The 20,006-nt window shown below is 37.6% G+C and overlaps 1 protein-coding gene across 4 annotated transcripts in view; it reads right to left on the reverse strand.

Annotated features, from left to right (window-relative positions):
• DHX9 (DExH-box helicase 9) overlaps nucleotides 1-20,006 on the reverse strand; it is a 48,685-nt gene continuing 28,679 nt past the window's right edge. For all 4 annotated transcript variants that reach the window (XM_003308631.6, XM_016933840.2, XM_024350478.3 and 1 more), the window contains 14 exons: nucleotides 15,237-15,393; nucleotides 12,774-12,874; nucleotides 11,465-11,678; nucleotides 11,187-11,281; nucleotides 10,828-10,901; nucleotides 9,557-9,709; nucleotides 8,314-8,474; nucleotides 7,120-7,231; nucleotides 6,304-6,465; nucleotides 6,082-6,209; nucleotides 4,367-4,596; nucleotides 4,100-4,215; nucleotides 2,930-3,130; nucleotides 1-667 (listed from right to left, as the gene is read on the reverse strand). In XM_003308631.6, the coding sequence (XP_003308679.1) occupies nucleotides 316-667; nucleotides 2,930-3,130; nucleotides 4,100-4,215; nucleotides 4,367-4,596; nucleotides 6,082-6,209; nucleotides 6,304-6,465; nucleotides 7,120-7,231; nucleotides 8,314-8,474; nucleotides 9,557-9,709; nucleotides 10,828-10,901; nucleotides 11,187-11,281; nucleotides 11,465-11,678; nucleotides 12,774-12,874; nucleotides 15,237-15,393 (2,256 nt within the window). In that variant the 3' untranslated portion in view covers nucleotides 1-315. The remainder of the gene's footprint in view (nucleotides 668-2,929; nucleotides 3,131-4,099; nucleotides 4,216-4,366; nucleotides 4,597-6,081; nucleotides 6,210-6,303; nucleotides 6,466-7,119; nucleotides 7,232-8,313; nucleotides 8,475-9,556; nucleotides 9,710-10,827; nucleotides 10,902-11,186; nucleotides 11,282-11,464; nucleotides 11,679-12,773; nucleotides 12,875-15,236; nucleotides 15,394-20,006) is intronic.

Below are 20,006 nucleotides of genomic sequence, written 5' to 3' on the forward strand. Positions count from 1 at the left end.
TTCGGTGTAATACTTTATTTTCTATTGTATTAAACGAAAGCCAGGAAAATACCAAGTTATTTAAAGGCAAATCTTTACTCCTTAAAGAAAAAATACAAACTGTGGTATTTTTAAGAGATCGTTATATTTTACATAATATAAACAAAATCACTAATGCATCTATTTGCTTGGTTTCCTTAAACTACAATGAACCACAGAATGGGTGAAAATGCATTTACTTTTTGGTGGCAAATAAACATACTGGAAAAAACACGTAACACATAGCATGCCTTTTTTTCCTTACTGTCTACACACAGGAACTGACATAACCAAGTTTTAATAGCCGCCACCTCCTCTTCCCTGTCCAAAGTAGCCAGTTCCATAGGCCCCCCTACCACCTCCTCGCTGGAATCCCCCAGATCCTCTGTAGCCTCCACTAGGCCCTCTGTAGTCTCCTCCAGAGTTGCCTCTAAAGCCACCTCGGGAAACTCCTCTATAGCCTCCACCAACACCTGCACCATATCCTGCCCGAAAGGAGTTGGCGCTGCCACCATAGCCTCCGCTACCATAGCCTCCACTGCTATAGCCACCGCCATAGCCTCCACCACTGTAACTAGAACCTCCCCTTCTATATCCACTTCCATTGTCGTATCGGGCCATCTTGGGAGGACGTGGACCATCTCCATACCTAGGAAAAGCACAAAACCATCACTTTAGCAAAACATTCTTATTATTTCCCAACGACTCACCAAATGTACACATTTAGTTATATTTGAAAATTTAATACATAAAGGGAATGAAGCCAAATGCACAAATAGAAATTGAAATAAAATTGATCTGCTATTCTAAAACAGTCATCAATTGTATCCATCTGTTTTTCTGAAGTTCTTTCTGGTTCAATCTCAAAGGTTTTGAATTTTGGCAGTATGTCATTAGAACTTTAAGACAGTCCTCTTACTCAGTTCAATAACATAAGTGTTCCAAGAAGGCAAGCATTAGGAGAGGGTTCCTGGAGCTGCCAATAAACTATTTGGTTTTTATCACCAGATGTTTTCCTGCAATAATTCTGAAATATGATTTTGAAAAATGTCCTTGGTAATAATGCCTAAATCTGTTTCATGTGGCAAATAAGGAAAATAAAGCGAATAAAAAATTGCAGAAATCAAGATGGACTGTCAACAACTTCAATTGAACATATCCCCAATCTGCTTATTACTCCTGTGCAGCTTTTCTTCGAGAATAACACCACCAATTCAGCAGCTAAGTCAGAAATACGGCTGTGTGGCTGGGTGCAGTGGTTCAGGTTTGTAATCCCAGCACTTTGGGAGGCTGAGGTGGGTGGATCACCTGACGTCAGGAGTTAGAGACTAGCCTGGGCAACATGGCAAAACCCTGTTTCTACTAAAAATACAAAAATTAGCTGGGCGTGGCAGTGTGTGCCTGTAATCCCAGCTGCTCGGGGGGTTGAGGCAGGAGGATCGCTTGAACCCAGAAGGCAGAGGTTGCAGTGAGCCAAGATGGCACCACTGCACTCCAGCCTGGGCAACAGAGCAAAACTGCCTCAAAAAAATAAATAAATAAATAAATAAAATACAATAAAAAATAAATGACTGTAATCTGTCTTCCTTCTTTCATTGCACTATTCCATTTTAGTCCATCACCAATTCCTATTGATTCTACCACAAATCTGTCTAATCCAGTCACATCTCCCCATTGCAATTCTACTACTGTAATTTAAGCCACCACATATTCATACATCCTAAACTCTCTTGCATATATCCCTTTCTTTCTAGTGTCCGGACTGTTATCCTTCATAGAAACAGATTATATACACAGAGGCTCCTTGCTTACCAGCCCTCCTGCCAAAAATAATCTCTCTTCTCCTAAACACCCATGAATACTTCATTTGTTATCTGCCTATGACGGTTATTGAATTATTCTATGCATTTAACCACCTAGGAGGGCCACAGAATAGCATAGTAAGAGCACTGTTTCAGGAGCCATGTTGCCTGGGTTTGAACCTGGTTCTATCAGTTATTAGCTGTATGACCTTGGGTCTTATCTGTGCCTGGTTTCCTTGTTTATATTAAAGAGGACGAGGATAACAATCTACCCATCTTACAGACAGATCAAATGCCAATACATCATTTTTGATGAGGAATTAGAGGTCATTTTTGGATAACTGGAAGAATTTTAGTACATTAGTATATTATAGTATTACTAAAACACTTAAGGTTTTGGGGTGTGATTGTGGTATTGTGGCCATGTTCTTAAAAGACATGAAGTGTATTGATGTAAAATGTGGTAATGCCTGCTACTTCATCACAAATATTAAGCAAATACAAAATGCTGAAAATTAGTGAACCTAAATAAAGACTATATGGCTATACATCGTATCACTCTTCTGCCTTTTTGGTAATATCAAGTATATGTAAATAAAAATTAGTGGGCAAAGAAAAAATTTTAAAACCTGAAGCAAATAAAAATTTTAAGAATTAAGATAAATTTCTCATTTCTTTAAGATATCCATGCTCTAGTTGTTTAAGATAAACAAAAACACATATACATTTGATAAAGAAGCAATTTAACATCTCATCAATATTTTTCTTTAGAGATGCCAAAACAGTACCATGGAAAAAGGGCTATCTGGGCTGTGTCACTTCCCTGTCATGTGACCCACTCTGAACTATGTATGTGTATTTGTAAGATCCTTCTAACACTACCAACATGCACTGATGCAGCAGACCAATTACTAACAAAAAAGTAAATGACATTCTTTGTTCTGAGTATGTTAGAACTCAGAACATCAAACTCTCTATCTATATAGCTCTATCTATATCTAGAATTTTACTTAAGTAATAGGGCTTCTATCACTAACTTTAGGAATTCTAGGCCTACATAAGATCTCTCCCCTCTACTTGGTTCAGTAGGAAGTTAATATGGTACTCACCGTGTACTGCCAATCATAAGGTTGATACCAGCAGCTGAGGGTCTAGAGATCTGACGGATCATGTTCAGCATACGTTCATTTACGGGGTCCAACTGGCTGATGATAGCAGGTTGTTTGGTTACTTCAACAACCAAAGCCTCCATGGCTGCCCGGAGACCAGTGATACAGGCAGCAGCTTCATGAGATATTTGCAGTTTAATCCTAAAGTGGCGAAATACATTAAAAATAAGAGAGGGAGTATATGTAGAAAAAGACCATTATCTCTCAACTTCACACATGGCACATTATAGAATAAATTTAACTTCTTAAGCATTAATATTAAAAAAAAAAACTACTTATAATGGCCCCAAACTTAGGCAAACACAGATATGAAGAGTAGTTATAATCAGCACTAGCTTCTTAAAATTCACTGCTAGCTATGAGCAGGAGTCTTAAGCCAAAAAGTCTATCAAGCCAAATAAAATATAATAAAAATATATGCAATATATAATAAACAAAAAACAAAGTCCAGCAATATGGATCATTCAGACTTTTTTTTGAGACAGAGTCTTGCTCTGTTGCCCTGGCTGGAGTGCAGTGGTGTGATAGCTCATTGCACCTCCAACTCCCAGGTTCAAGTGATTCTCCTGCCTCAGCCTCCAGAATAGCTGGGACTACAGGTGTGTGCTACCACACGGGGCTAATTTTTTTGGATTTTTCGTAGAGACAGGTTTCACCATGTTGTCCAGGCTGATCTTGAACTTCCTGAGCCCAAGTGATGTGCCACACCCAGCCAGATCATTCAGACTTTAAAATAATGAATTTAAGAGACCCAGAATACTGGCATTTTCTAGGTTTTCAAGAATATGATGGCTGAGCCTACTGGCTGTCCATTAAGCTCTATTCCATTTTTGCCCAGTGCTTACCACTAGTTTTGAATCAATATACAGAGTATGTGAAAGGGTACTCAAGCTTCACTTAATCTGATTCCATAGTGGTGGTGTGCCTAGTGGTAGACATGGCTCAAATTCCTAATGCATTTGCTTCTACTGGTATCAATTTAAGATTAAGTATATAGTATATAATTAAGTTAGATATAATTAGTATATAATTAAGTTAGATTAGCAGCTGAATTCCATCATATTGTAATTCTAAGAATTCAGTTTGGAGTTCACATCTGAAAATCCATACCAGTCATCTACAAGCACAATCTGCCCATCAGATTGGACTTTCTTGGAGGCAAAGAGAAGCAACTGCAGGGGGGTGACTAAAGTCATGCCTTTAGCAGAGATGGCTCGAGTTCGAATCTGCAAATGGAGAAAGAGACAATACAAAATGGTTGACATTCCAACTTCCAAATACCGCTACATACTGTGCTTTGAAAATCAAAATTCATGTTCCTAATGATTGTAAAGACAATTTCAACTTTCAATGTAAACTTTTCTAGTCTTTTCTTACCTTTTCACCAAATACAAAGAAGGGAGATGGGTACTTCATGTCTTGGCTACTAAAAGGACAATTAACAGATGATTTGTGGATAAGTGCATTACGCCCTTCAGTGGTGAGAATCTTCCTCTTTTCCTTATGATAGCATACATTGGGGTACACACCAAAGGCCAGGAGGGAGATAACAACATCCAAATTATTATCTGGTCCAGTGTTAGTAAACACTTGTGTCAACAAACAATCTGTTAAGAGGAGCACAGTGAAAACAAAAATCAGATAACTGGCTGATCTTCACATTACATGCAAACTATTTAAGATAATTAAGAGAACTGACTCTTCCTCACTCTTTTCACATAACCTGTCTGTAAAACTTTCTCTTCTCAGAATCCTTACACCCAGATTAAGTTCAAGGAGTAATGTTACTGAGTTTCCACAATAAGAAAACGAAAACGTCTCTATTCTCTTATAGACTCAACCATAAATAAGCTTGGGGTGATTACTTTTTTTTTTTTTTGAGACGAGTCTCGCTCTGTCACCCAGGCTGGAGTGCAGTGGCGCCATCTCTGCTCACTGCAAGCTCTGCCTCCTGGGTTCATGCCATTCTCCTGCCTCAGCCTCCCGAGTAGCTGGGACTACAGGCACCCGCCACCACGCCCGGCTAATTTTTTGTAGTTTTAGTAGAGACGGGTTTCACCGTGTTAGCCAGGATGGTCTCGATCTCCTGACCTCGTGATCCACCTGACTCAGCCTCCCAAAGCGCTGGGATTACAGGTGTGAGCCACTGCGCCCGGCCGGGGTGATTACTTTTTAGTCCCCCAATCAACCATCTACTCTGAGAATAAGAGCTTGACTGATAGGACCACAAAGTATTTATCTGCTACTCTTAAATAGCTGTTAGTTGTAGAGAAGATGGAGATAATCTAAGAGGACACCTACTGGAATGAAGGCTGACGTTTTTACCCAGTCTACACTTTGAGTACTTAGCTACTGACTGGAAAGCATGACAGTCAACCGCTGAAAGCACAGACATATTTTGTTCTAGACAAACGAGTTCTAGTCTTTAGCCTCCTAATTGGATGAATTAAAGACAATTTATACCTTGGTGCCTGTTTCATTACCTGTAAAATTCATCTCAAGATTCTAGCACATGAAGTTTTCCCTTTCTTATAATTTTGAGGAAAAACTAAAATTTCGGCTGGCTTATGACAGAAGAGAACCACTTACTACTTTGTTTAGTTACTCCAATCACAGCCTTTAAAAATTTACCATCTTGCCCAACTACCTTCTGTCTCTCAACAGTCTTATTTCTGGTTATGCATTCCAGTTCTCAATGTTTTAGGAAGTAATTCTATATTTTAACCTAGTTGGAAAAGAAAAGTACTACGGCTCATCAAGAAACATGGGTTGGTTTTTTTCTATGTTAGATGTCATAAAGTCCTTTAATCATCTGTACACCGAAAGTATAAATTAAAGTCATTTAAAATTTAATGTGGTAGAATTTACTTCAAGTCTAAATGCTAATAAATTACTTTGCAAACCACTATAAGGTTATCAGCAAAGTACTCATTCTGGGAACTAGACCAGTGTTCACGAGAACTAAGAAATAGTCGGGAATATATAAAAATCATAGGGTCTAAAATTTGAAACTAAAATACACTTTGCTGTCAATTTGCATGTACTATATAAATGTCACTTTAAAGATATCTTAAGAATGGAAGAAGTCTTACCTTCTGGAAACCCAGAATTAATCAAAATCTCTTTGAGCTGAACTTTGGCTTCCCAGGTCATTCTTAGTGTAGCCATATTAAGTCTTTTGTGCTCACAAAAACGTATCTCTGCTTCTTCTCCACCCATTCTAAAATAAATTGGCATGAGAAATCATTCTCTAAGACCAGAGAACTAAGTACAAATGAGAAACTACAGACAGCTCACCCAAATCTTACTCATACCTAGCATCATCCCAGGCTTGGAATACTGACAAAAGGGCTACGTGATCAGAAAATCTGTTTCCAGCAAAATTTCGATGGATATAGCCCAGCCGCTTTCCTTCATTGATGAAAGGCTCTGGAAAGCAGGTAGCAGCAGCAATGGTACAGATAGCATCTCCCACGCTGAAATACACAAAGACAGTTAAATCCAGACTAGATCACAATGTTGTTGCCAGCAGCTCAGGTAGGACTGTCGACTGTGGGTTGCAGTCTTTATGGCTATGATTCTACTTTTATTTGCAATGAAACTGGCTTAACAAAGAACTTTATAGCTGCTCTCTTCAGAATCAGAAAGAAAAAAATGCTCTGATGCTCTAATGGCCACATATTTATCATAAATTATGACCAAGTATATTTTTCCTTTTATATTCTCTCTTCCCCATCATACCAAATCTCTTAATCTTCAACATTTTCTGATAAAATAAACCTCTTTTCCTGACACTGCTCTTTCAAGACCAACTATTAATAACAAGGGACCCTCCCACCCTGGCCTCCCAAAGTGCTAGGATTCAAGGTGTGAGCCACATTGCCTGGCCTGCTTGCTTTTAACTTTTGAGAAATCAGTGCCCTTTTCCCCATATTGGGCCCAGATATCCATCTACTGGAACTGTTCATTTTTTTAGTGTTACACTGCTCTCAATATCTAGGTATGTTACTTCCCTGAAGAACATTTAGGATTTTTTTTCGTCTATCTGAGCCAATACTGCTTTTACAGGGAGGAGAAGATTCTGAAATTATTCTGCCACTTAACGAAGAGAAATAAAACAAAGTACTTACTAGAAAATACACCCCATTATCATCATTTTGCCAAAACGAGGCTCAATGGGGAGTTTAGCCAGGATTCGTCCCAAAGGAGTCAACTCATCATTGGCATCTAATGCATCAAGCTCTGTGGGGAGATAGTTCTTTGTGAGCAGAAACAAATGAACACTAATTTTAGGCAGACAAAACATTACTCTAAATTAAGGTTAAGACAGTTTAGAGTTCCTCTTTTGTCAAGCCAATCGCTAATACCATGTCTACGGCCAACAATTCTCTGTACTCAAAAATAGAACAAAATCAAAATCTGGAGCACCCAACATAAAGGTACTACAACTAAATCCTGTAGGTTATAAAAACAAATACAATTCAAATGAAGTCTATAAATACAGTATTAACTATAATAGCAGCGTAAGTTTCTACATGCCATAAGAAGTCTGACACCCAGCTGTTAATGTTTTTAAAAAAATAAAATCTAGAGAAAATTCTGAAGTTACATAGTAGATAAATGCTAGATTCAAAATTCAAATTCAGATCTAGCTCCAATGCCCTTAATTTTCACTGTACCTCTAACAAGTTTAGCAAGAAAAAATAAATGTTCCAGGCTGGACACAGTGGCTCCTGCCTGTAATCCCAGCACTTTGGGAGGCTGAGGTGAGTGGATCACTTGAGGTTGGGAGTTTCAGAAGAGCCTGGCCAACATGGTGAAACCCTGTCTTAGTAAAATATAAAAATTAGCCGGGTGTGGTGGTGTATGCCTGTAGTCTCAGCTACTCAGGAGGCTGAGGCAGAAGAATGGCTTGAACCTGGGAGGTGGAGGTTGCAGTGAGCTGAGATCACGCCACTGCACTCCAGCCTGGGCAATGGAGCGAGATTCCGTCTCAAAAAAACAAAAAAGTTCTAAGAGATTCATATGAAATACTGTGGGTATGAGTAAGTTATGTTCTGATCTTTAGTACATAGTTAAGAGATGCCTTTTAAAGTTTTCTTTTCTTTTTTAAAGACTCACATTGTCCCTTTCTTCCTTCTCATTGCTCATTAGAACAGTGACTATACTAACTATCTAAGGTAAGACTGGAGGCCTTACTATTATTATCACAGCCCTGTTGACTACATCTTCATCATCTTGATTCATTTGTAAGTGTTATCTGCCAGAACAAGACAGATGGTACGATTAATATCTGCGTCAAGTAGGTTTGTATTTGTAAGTACCTCTAAGAGTGTGTTCTGCTTCAATCACAGCATCCAAAGGGGGAGGTTCAATTGCTTTGGCCAGAAATTGGCCAATTCCTCCTAGACGCAGAAGTTTTATGCTAAGAGCAATTTCATGCAATGGTGTTCGGAACATCTCTGGTGTCATGTGGGTTTCAAGTCTAAGAGAAAATAAGCATAAAATAACCATCCTCCTTGTGTATACACAGATGTTAATAAACTTTTTGCAGCAAGGTAATCAGGGATACAGAGCTGCCTTTTCCTCATCCTTTTATTTTACAATTACCATCGGACCTTTTATCATTCACTATACACACTGTTGACAAAATTTAATCTGGTTGCATGGTGGTTTCTGACTTATCCTCACAGCTCGATAGCCTTTTAGGCTGAGAAGAAAAATGAAAAAATTATCCAAAATCGCAAATGTTATTAGCTCCACCCATGGTCTCTTCAGGCCTTGCCTGTTGACAAACATGGGTTAAAAATGACAACAAGACTTTTTGTAGGATGATAACTCATACTAACATTTCTCTACAACCTCCCCACCTTCCTAGTTCATGTAATTTTAGTGCCACTAGAAAGGCTCTTATAGATGTAACTTTAAAATCCAAAACTTTTTGACTTCTGACATGACACTTAAAGGAAATGCTCATTAGAGCGTTTTGGATTTCATATTTTCAGATTAGGGATGCCCAACTGGTAAATACAATGCAAATATTACCAAGAAAAAAAATCCAAAACCACTTGTGGTCCCAAGCATTTCAGTTTTAAAAGAGATATCTGACCTGTATAAATTAACAACAGCAAACACTTATTGGGAGATCATGATGTGCCATACACTGTTCAAAGTATTTTACATTATTAAATCATTTAATACTTATACCAACCCTATGGGTTAGGCATTATTTATCATATTCTTTTTACAACTGAGGAAACAAGAGAGGTTAAGTAACTTAATATTTTATAGAATGAGGGAAATGCAGGCCTAAGGAGTAACCTCTTAGTGTTATACAATGTATTAGGCACAAATAATATAAAAATCTAGGTCTCTATATTTCTAAATCTGGCTTATTCTCTGTAAATGATTTGTGATGAAGATTCTTATGAAACATTTACACCTGATTCCAACATGGCTGGCAAGACTTAGATCAGCTTATATTGGCAGGTTTACATAACTGCACACATCTGTCCCTACAGAGAACAGAACAAAAATCCCTTACTAAAGGTCAAGAATGGGTCTTACCTCTCAAAACGAGCTCGGCTGCACAGGTGAAAGCAGAATCCAGGCCGTACTCGGCCAGCTCGCCCTTTCCGTTGCTCAAGGTTTGTTTTTGATGCCCATACGGTAGCATAATTGGTCATATTGTTGTGAGCAGTGAAGAGTTTCACTTTCTGCCTACATAGGAAAAAGTGGTTAATTCTAAGACTCATGTGTATTATCAATAACTATTATATATCCACTAAGTAGTGAATGCTTTCCACTATGTAGTTAAAGCCATACCTACTTGTGATGTCTATTCATGAATGGCACAAGTAAGAATCAGCAATCTGACTGCAATCTCCTAGTTGTCAACCTACTAAAAGGCAATGTAACATCCACCTGCCACTTATCAGCTGAACTGCCTTGGCCAAACTTTGCATGCCATTATCTACCTTATAGTTTTTTTGGTAAACATTAAATAAATTAACAAATGCAAAGCATTTAAATGGAATATGGCACATACACAAAAGAAAGTAATTATTTAAGTCATCTCTATTCCAAAGTTTAGTGTAACTTTTAGGATATCTGTATCTAGTGATGCCTGTGTGGTCCATTTGAACCCCCAAGTAACCTCAGATTCCTTCAATGTTACATACAGAGACAGCTGCCACTAAATGACTGGGATTGGCACAGAATGCTATTCATCATTTCCTAAAATGGATGTTGGCAGCAAATTGTTTTCATTGTCAGGACAGACTAAGGAATTATAAAGAGAAGTCATGGGGTACAAGTTGGCCAGATATAACCAAGTTTCAACTTTTTTGTCCTTTCAATTTATCAATTACCATGTAATTCCTGTATCTACACAGAATGTCTCCTGGTATATTTTTCCAGGCTCATCTCATACCAAAATGAAGACCTTTAATCCTTAAAGGAGTGTCCTTCAAGGTAGGATATTTGTCATGTGCTAAACACTGGTCATCTTTATTCATCAAACAGCATGCTATAGTATGGCAGTGATCAATGGAAACACCCAATGGGAAATAAGTGAGACACCAGCAGCCAAGAGCAATGAGAAGTAATCATCAGTTACAGTTTCAAGCTTTGTCACTTTCTACCATAACTGATTTGCAGTAATCAACAAATAATTACTCTTAATTATCAATTACCTATAATGCTATATAGATGCACAATAATTTTGGAGATTTAAGAACACAGGAGTTTAAAAATAAGGTGTTTTTGATTCTGTTAACTGGTAAGAAGTTTCCAGTTAGTAACACTGGAGCAGACAAATAGGTTTCCCAGTAACTTACTTGCAGGAGTCAATGACATAAACAACATCGTTTATGGTAATGCTTGTTTCAGCAATATTTGTGGACAAAATAACCTGTGAAGAAAGAAAAATTACACTCCAGAAAATATTCTTATTAGTTACTTAAAAGGACTGATTTGCTTATGTATGTAACAAATGACAAGAAAATTACAGAAGTCCTAAAAAGATCACCCAATAACTGATTAATGAACAATCTACTAAGCTCAGAAAGAGAAGACTCCTTTTTTCTTCCTCAATTTAGATGGGTTACAATTTTTTGGGTAGCTCTTTGAAAGCCTGTAACATTTGTTTAGTATCTACGTCACTTCCAATCCCATCACTCTAATGTTTAATATTTACCTTGGTTACTCCAACTGGTACTGGATCAAACACTTTGCGCTGTTCCTCTCGAGGAATCTGAGAATGCAGGGGTAGAATCTGATACCGATGGCTTCCTATATGACAATAAAGAACAATCAGGGACTAAAAACAGGAGCTGGTTTCAAACAGCTCTCCATTATACATATTTTTATTCGAAAGTAGAAACAACACAAAATTTTGTTTTCACATACTGGCTAAGGCACTAGCAAAAACATTCATTTTCACTCTCAAATATGTGAGAATTCAAAGACTCATACCAAAATGTGGATTCATTTCCAAATGCTTCTGCATAGTATAAATCAGATTCCAGCCAGGCAAAAAAACCAACACAGCTCCAGGAACATTAAGGGTTTCAATGTACTTAAGTAGAGCCTCGATGAGTTCAAAAGGAGTTTCCTTTTCGTTCAATTGAGACATGCTCAACCTTGTTTCTGGACCATATTCATCACCACAGATCAAGTTGCAATTTGCCTGTAAAAAACAGGGAGACATATTTTTGGATTGTCTCAGTTACTCATGAGGTAAGTCTTCTAGATTTCTTCTAGTGACTCTAATTACTTGTAATGTCATTATTTATTCTAGTTGACTAGTCACACACTATAGAATACAGAAGAAATTTAACTTCCAAAAATGTAGAGCTTACATCAATATACTGAACTTTTCCACTAATTAGTATTTCTCACAGGATAGGACTAAAATTCAAACACAAACTTAAATTTGATTCAAAACTCTCATGGAGGCTTCTGAGTATATTTCTTTGTATTATTGAAATAATGTATTTTCCAAAAAGTTTACATTTGAATCAATGATAAAACAAGTTGAGAAACAGTTGTTGCAATTGGTCTTTTTCTAAATTTTCTAATCTGCTGTTCATTTACATCTTCAGATCTTTTGATTAAAAAGATATAATCTTAGGTTTTCTAGCAAATTCTGCATTGCTGGCTGTCTCAGTCTGTATTTCCAGATAATCCATTTCTATACTATCGTCGTCCAACTCTCAAGCACTACAAAGTCTTTTCTTTCCTGTTTCTCCTAGGAAATCCCTCATTGCTCCCTGATTTAATACTCTGTCCACCTGATAATGTCATCGCTAGTCTCCTGTAGCTAAAGCTATAGCTGCTGTTTCTTAAACTTTATTGTATATACAGATCACCTGAGGATCTTGTTAAACTGTAGATTCTGACTCAGTAGATCTAGGGTGGGGCACAGCATTCTGCCTTTCTACCAGTTTCCCAGATGCTGCAGCCTACTGAAAAACTTTGAGTAGCAAAACCTTATACAACAGCATTGTCCCTAACCATGCCTGGCCTTTAAACATCGCATTCTTTCTCCTTTTTCCTTTGATCTTTACGCCAGAGATAATTTAACTTGTGATAGAAAACAGCTTGTCACTGAACCTGGAATTTTTTTGCAGTAAAATACATCAATTAATCCAAAGGCAGACATTACAGTCAGTTTTTAAGAAAGTTTGCTGTAATGCTAATACATTGCATGTTACATTAACTCAGTTTTTTCTCTGCATTGACAATCTGCCCATAATGGAAATTCTTCATGAAATTCACTTACATCATCATCCTCACCACCATCATCATCCTTATCCTTCTTCTTCTTGTCTTTTGGTGGAGGAACAAAGTGGGTCATCTGAATGCAGTCTTCCAGAAAATATTCTGCCAGGGACAATCCAGTCAGGTTAAGTACTATCAACTTTCACAATGGAGCAGACCCAAATTCATTTGCTAATTCATAGTTCAAAACTACTTTAATACCCCTCTAGTCTGATTCTTCACAAATGCCAAAAAGTTCCAGTAGCAATAACCTTATTTTCCTAATCAAACTCAGTGTTTCCCTCTCTTAGACCTTGAAGGAGGGTGAGGTGTCTTTTATACATGTTCCCAGAGCCAGTTGGGGTATCCTCTGTGTATAACATTCAATCAAACATTTATCTATACACTTCCATTGTGTGGGAGTTATACATGGAAAGAAGTAACGTCAATACAATATACCACAGTCCATCCTTCCTCTATCAGTATGCACACACAAAATGGCTTCTGGTTAATCTGAAGAAGGATCTCAATGCAAGGACTGGAAGATCTGTTGATCAATTATGCCCGAGATTCTCAGATGGCCCCAGAATGTCTTTATAATCAAAACACCCTCTATATCCAAAAACTCCCAAAGTGCCAGTCTCATCACATCATATTAAGGGCATATCCTATCAATATGACTTACTCCTCATGATGTTAAAACTTGATCACCTGTGGTAGTGCCTGCCAAATTTCTCCACTGTAAAGTTACTCATTTTCCCTTCTTCCCACACTGTAGTCTTCAGAAGTTATTAAACACAGCCCACTCAGGGGTTAGGTAGTATAGGCCCACTTGTTTGAAAAATGGGGAGACCATTTACATAAATTATTTGAAATTCTTTTGTAAGAGGCACTTGTCACTATTCTTTTTATTAAACCACTTATTTACATATCAGTATAGACACACAAATATTTTATATTTTGGTAATCTAATACCATGTTATTTTTTTTCCTCAAACTGTTCCAGCTTTGGCCATTGGGAACTCTTTCAGGTTGGCTCCTGTGTCCCTTTATCCCCATCGTTATGGGCTTCTTTTAGGCACCTCCTTACTTTAAGGGACAAGATGTTCCAGGCTCATTTTTGTATATTGTTTCATCCTAGAAGCAGCCATTTCTCCAGGAATATCTGGCTCCTTTAGTTGGAGAATGGCATTAAAAACAAAATCTGAATGTGGGGCATATCCCTATCTACTGGGTGTCACTGCTTCTACTCCCACTCAGCACAGAGCTAGAAAAAAATGTGTATGTATACTAACACATGTATCCACACCTATCTATAATTATTTCTATACCTATCCATTTGTACCTCCATTTAGCTAAACACAAGTTCGTACTGATCTCTTTGAGTATAATCCAGTACCATATGGTTTGTTCTAGCAATCCCACTTATCCTTAACTTCTCTTTCTAGTAGTAAGAAACTGAGCTCCCACCACTTGCCATCCATTTACTTGTATGGCATTTCCAGTACACATGTACAGCAGTTTCAGAATTAACCTGTACCCCAGTGAATTATACTGGCTTAGCATGCTGGCATAGCCATAACATCACTTCGTATCTATCTACACTGTTTCTCTCTTATTTTCATGCCCTCAATTAGAATGTGCCATAATTCTTTTTTTTCCCCCACAGCTACCAGATGACTATCCTAGAAAACTGTGGTAACAACTCCTAAAGACAGTAAAGAAGGCTGGGCGCAGTGGCTCTAGACTGTAATCCCAGCACTTTGGGAGGCTGAGGCAGGCTGACTGCTTGAGTCCATGAGTTTGAGAGCAGCTTGGGCAACAGGGTGAGACCTTGTCTCTACAAAATATACAAAAATTAGCCAGGCGCGGTGTTGTGCGCCTGTAGTCCCAGGTACTCAGGAAGCTGAGATGGGAGGACTGGTTGAGCCTGGGAGCCAGAGGTTGCAGTGAGCCAAGACTGCACCACTACACTCCAGTCTGGGTGACAGAGTGAGACCTTGTCTTAGAAAAACAAAAAGATACTAAAGAACTCTCACTTATCAGAAATACATAACCTTGATACACTTCCTTTAATCTTAATTCAAAATCTAGTTGCTCAGGCTCTAAAAAGGATTCTTAATTTGATCCTGGCTGCTTAAACTTTTAATAGTAATTCCCATAATTACCTATACACCACAGTGATTTCCCTTTGACTATACTTTATAATTTTTAAAAGTTTGGCTTTATAAGTAAAGGCCTGGAAACTTACTGGATATGCAAACTACTCAAGTAGTAAATGAAACCTGGTCTCACTTCTCAGACTGTACTCACTACTGTATAAAATAACAGACAAGAAACTCCTCAAAAATGCTATGATACATTTGATACTATAATTTGTCCTGTATTTTAAGTATTCTTTAAATTGTAACTCCAATCTCCAGGATTAAGAAAATACAAACCCTATTGCACAAAAGATGTTCCTATACCACCCCCACAATATTACCTTGAACTGGGTAAGTCCTCCCATAAACTTCAATGATGGGGCAATTGAAGAAATATTCACAAAACATGCTGGTATCAATAGTAGCGGACATAAGAACAATGCGAACTTCAGGATAAGCCTGAACAACATCACGCAGTACTACCAAAAGGAAGTCAGTCTATTAAAAAACAAACACAAAATTTTTGAAATTACATTAAGTTTATATAACAAGCTATGCCTAAAAGAGTTATACAGCCACAAGACATCAATTAAATTCAGTTTCTTAGATGACTCACAGAAGTGCCAAGATAAAGGACCACAATGGATCTTTTATCAATTTTTAAGATAACAATAACAATTTTTAAGAACAGTTGTAGCCTAATAGTTGTGATTAGAAATGAGTGCTATTGGCCAGGCCCAGTGGCCCACACCTGTAATCCCAGTATTTTTGGAGGTCAAGGCGGGCAGATAATCTGAGGTCGGGAGTTCGAGACCAGCCTGACCAAAACATGGAGAAATCCTGTCTCTACTAAAAATACAAAATTAGCCCAGTGTGGTGGCACATGCCTGTAATCCCAGGTACTCAGGAGACTGAGGCAGGATAATCACTTGAACCCAGGAGGGAGAGGCTGCAGTGAGCCGAGCCATGTTGGCCAGGCTGGTCTCAAACTCCTGGCCTCAAGTGATCCACCCGCCTCGGCCGACTGTATCTTTAAATTTTACTTACTTTATGGGAATGCATATTTTATGTTGTCTTGGGATTTCCTTTTTTATATACAACAGCATTGCTAAGATTCATCCACACATTACTATACTCATCCTTTCTGATGACAGTTTACTGTCCCAGTGTATGAATATATCAGTTAATTCACTTACTCTTACACATATCTGGCTTCTTTTCAAGATTTACTGATGTGAACATTTGCTACTATGAGCATTCTTGTTCAAGTCTAAACAGGAGTGCTAAACATATCCAAGTTTCTTTAAGCGTGGGTATGGAATTGCCAAGCTATAGGGTATGTAACTGCTGAACTTCGGGAGATAATGCTTAACTATTTTTCTAAGTGGTACCATTATTTATATATCCCCATAAGCAGTGGATAAGCGATCCTGCTGATCCACATACTCTCCAACATTTTTAGTGTCACTTTTTATTAAATAAACGGCTATAAAGCAGTGTCTTGTGATCTAGATCTATACTTTCCTATTAGTCCCAATGAGATTGAGTATCTCCATGTTTATTAGCCAAATGTTTCCTCTTCTATAAAATGCCTGTATTTTTGATCATTTTTCTACTAAGTTGTTTACTTATCTTACTGATTTGTAGAAGTTGCTTATATATTCCTATACTAACATATTGGTATCTTCGAGCTTGTGGTTTTCCTTAAGTAAGGAAATAACCTTTTGATTAAACAAATAACCTTAATTTTAATATAGAATAATATATTGATCTTTTATTTCAAGGTTAGTGCATTTCATGTTTTCAGCAATCCTTTCAGAAGGTCTAAGACTATGCTGCCCAATACAGTAGCATTAATCTGAATTGAGATGTACTCTGTATGTAAAACACACACCGAATTTTGAACACACCATAAGAAAAATAATGCAAAATATCTCAAATGTAACTTAAAATTAACTGCGTGTTGTAAATATTTTAGATATTCTGGGTTAAATATGTTTAATTTCACCTTTTCACCTTTTTAAATGTGTTATTAGAAAAATTTAAATTATCTATGTGGCTTACATATTTCTTTTGGACAGCACTGTCTAGAAGATGCTTATTTATATTTTTATATTTTCTACTTCAGTGTTTGAAAAACTCTTTCATGTGTCAACACATTTAAAGTTCTCAATCTATATGGAATTGATTTTTGTACTTAGTTATGAGGTAGGGAACCGATTTCAACTACTTTGAAATAACCATTAGTTTCCAGTTCCATTTACTTAATTGCTCATTCCCTTTCTCACTAATCTGACATGCCACCACTGTCTCCTAACAATGTTGCATGTAACATATAACATACAATGTGCTTTTGTGCCCTGTCTTATCCCATCTGTCAACTCATGTACCTCACTGTCTCGATTATTTTAGCTTCAAAGCAAGTCTTGTTATCTGTAAACCAAGATTCTCTATTCTGCTCTTCTTTAGAAATACTGGCTATTTGGGGCCATAAATCTATCTTTTTAAGTATTTATAATCACCTCATCAAGTTATATGGAAAACCTTGCTGGGATTTTAGTTAGAATTGCATTCAAAATGTGGACCAACTTGAAAATAATTGATATGCTGTTAAATCCTTCTATATATAAACGTGGTCTTTTTTCAGTGTTTTGTGATAAAACTTATTTTTCTTGGAGAGATCTTGCATGTTTTTGTTTATTCTTAGGTACTGAATACTTTGACTACTGCAATGGTATCTTTTTTTGTTTTTCTAGTTATTTGTGTAAGTATAAAAAATGCAACTGCCTTCGGTATATTACCTTTTATCCAGCCATACTGTTAAATTCTATTATTTGTAGTAATTGGTCTGTAAGTGCACTTGGGTTTTCTATGTAAGGTGACAGAACTAGGTAAGATTTACCTTGAAAGAGAACAAGAAAAGTTTCTGCAGGCTGGGCACAGTGGCTCATGCCTGTAAATCCCAGCACTTTGGGAGGCTGAGGCAGGCAGATCACCTGAGGTCAGGAGTTTGAGACCAGTTTGGCCAACATGGTGAAACCCTGTCTCTACTAAAAATACAAAAATTACCCAGGTGTGGTGGCAGGCGCCTACAATCCCAGCTACTCGTAGGAGAATCGCCTGAACTCGGGGGCAGAGGTTGCAGTGAGCTGAGATGCAGAAACTTCACTCTAGCCTGGGCGGAAGAGTGAAACTCCAAGACAAGACAAGACTGGACTGGACAAGACCAAACCAAACTGCACCAGACCAAACTAGACAACACTGGTCAGGACCAGATAAGACCGGTCAGGACTGGGCAAGACTGGACCAAACCAGACAAGACCTGTCAGGACCAGACAAGACCAGACCAAACCGCAGCAAACTGGGTAAGACTGGTCAGCATCAGATAAGACAGGACCAGACCAGGCCAAACCGGATAAGACTGGTCAGGACTGGCCCAAACCAGATAGGACAAGACCTATCTGGACTAGATTAGGCCAGACAGGACTGGTCAAGACCGGGCTGAACCAGGTAAGACTGGTCAGGACCGGACCAGACTGGGCCGAACCGGGTAAGACCGGTCAGGACTGGAGAAGACTGGACCAAACAATACCGGACAAGGTTTCACTGTGAATAGAACACAGACCTCAAGAGACCCATCCACCTCAGCCTCCCAAAGTGCTAGGATTACAGGCGTGAGCCACTGTGCCTGGCCCAGACTTACATCTTAAGTTGCTTAAGCTGACCAATTACTGTTTTAGAAAAATACCAACGATAATCCATGACATTATTCCAGTGTTTGGAATAATTTAAACCCTAAGAACATTGCTATATTAACAAGCAAAGATAATATCAAAACATTTGTCAATTAAGTTAATTAGGAAAAACCTATAAAGTTTCCAAGAGATTATAAAGGACAAAAGAGCAAAAATTTTGCCCTACTGAAAAGTTACATGATTTATAGTCATCATAAACCATCCAAACCAGTCTTATTTGTTTTAGCTTAGTTTTGACAAAACTGAAGATGTTTAACAAAAACAGATATAAAAGTAAGAGGAGAAAATCTTTAAGAAATGCTTTGAGGCCAGGAAGGTGGATCACCTGAAGTTAGGAGTTTGAGACCAGCCTGGCCAACATGGTGAAATCCTATCTCTACTAAAAATACAAAAAATTAGCCAGGACTGGTGGCAGGCACCTGTAATCCCAGCTACTTGGGAGGCTGAGGCAAGGAGAATGGCTTAAACCCGGGAGGCAGAAGTTGCAGTGAGCCGAGATCGCGCCATTGCACTCTAGCCTAGGTAACAAGGGCAAGACTCCTCAAAAAAAAAAAAAAAAAAAAAAAAAAAAAAAAAAAAAAAAAAAAGAAGGAATTAAAATAAGTGTTAGATTATCATGAGATCTAAAATCCAAATTCTTTTATTAACCTTATTTTAAATTTTATTAAATAGCAAGTACATCAAATAATGTCACATTTCAAGCGTAGCAGTTAAATTTTTTTTGACTGTTATGCTTGAAATTTGGAAATTCCCAATCCCTGGACACTACTGATTTTTGTCACCACAGATCAGATTTGCTTTTTTCTAAAATTTCATATGCATAAAATTATATGGTAGGTATGTCTCCTCTAGCTTATTTTAGAATAATGTTTTAAAGTTTATCCATACTGATGGATGAATCAGTACTTTCTTTTTGTTGCTGAGTACTATTCAATTTTATGACTTATGATATTATGAAATATATATTTTGGTCTTTGACCCCCTTTCCTGGCATACAACTCCTAAAATACTTAGAAACTCTGAAGTGATGTCTTGTATTTGCTAATGATTGACTGAACTTATGGCTGGTAACCCCTGGGTAACTTCAGGATGAGGGATGGGAGAAGAAAAAAGAAAAAGAAATAAAAAATAGAAATGCTTTGAGTTATGGTTGACAGTTTAAATAAGCATGCTGCCCATGCACTGAAACCTTTGAAAGTCACTATACTACTTAGCTTGGATATCATTTCGTATCATTTAATTGCATAGCAAGTTGATTTTACACAGTTTTTTTGTCAAGGACCAAAAGAGGGAGGGGTTGGAAATAAATTCTAGTTTCTTCCTAATTTTTGGCATGATTCTCATTAACATCTGAAA

Source organism: Pan troglodytes, chromosome 1, assembly GCF_028858775.2.
Source record: "Pan troglodytes isolate AG18354 chromosome 1, NHGRI_mPanTro3-v2.0_pri, whole genome shotgun sequence".
NCBI lineage: Eukaryota > Metazoa > Chordata > Mammalia > Primates > Hominidae > Pan > Pan troglodytes.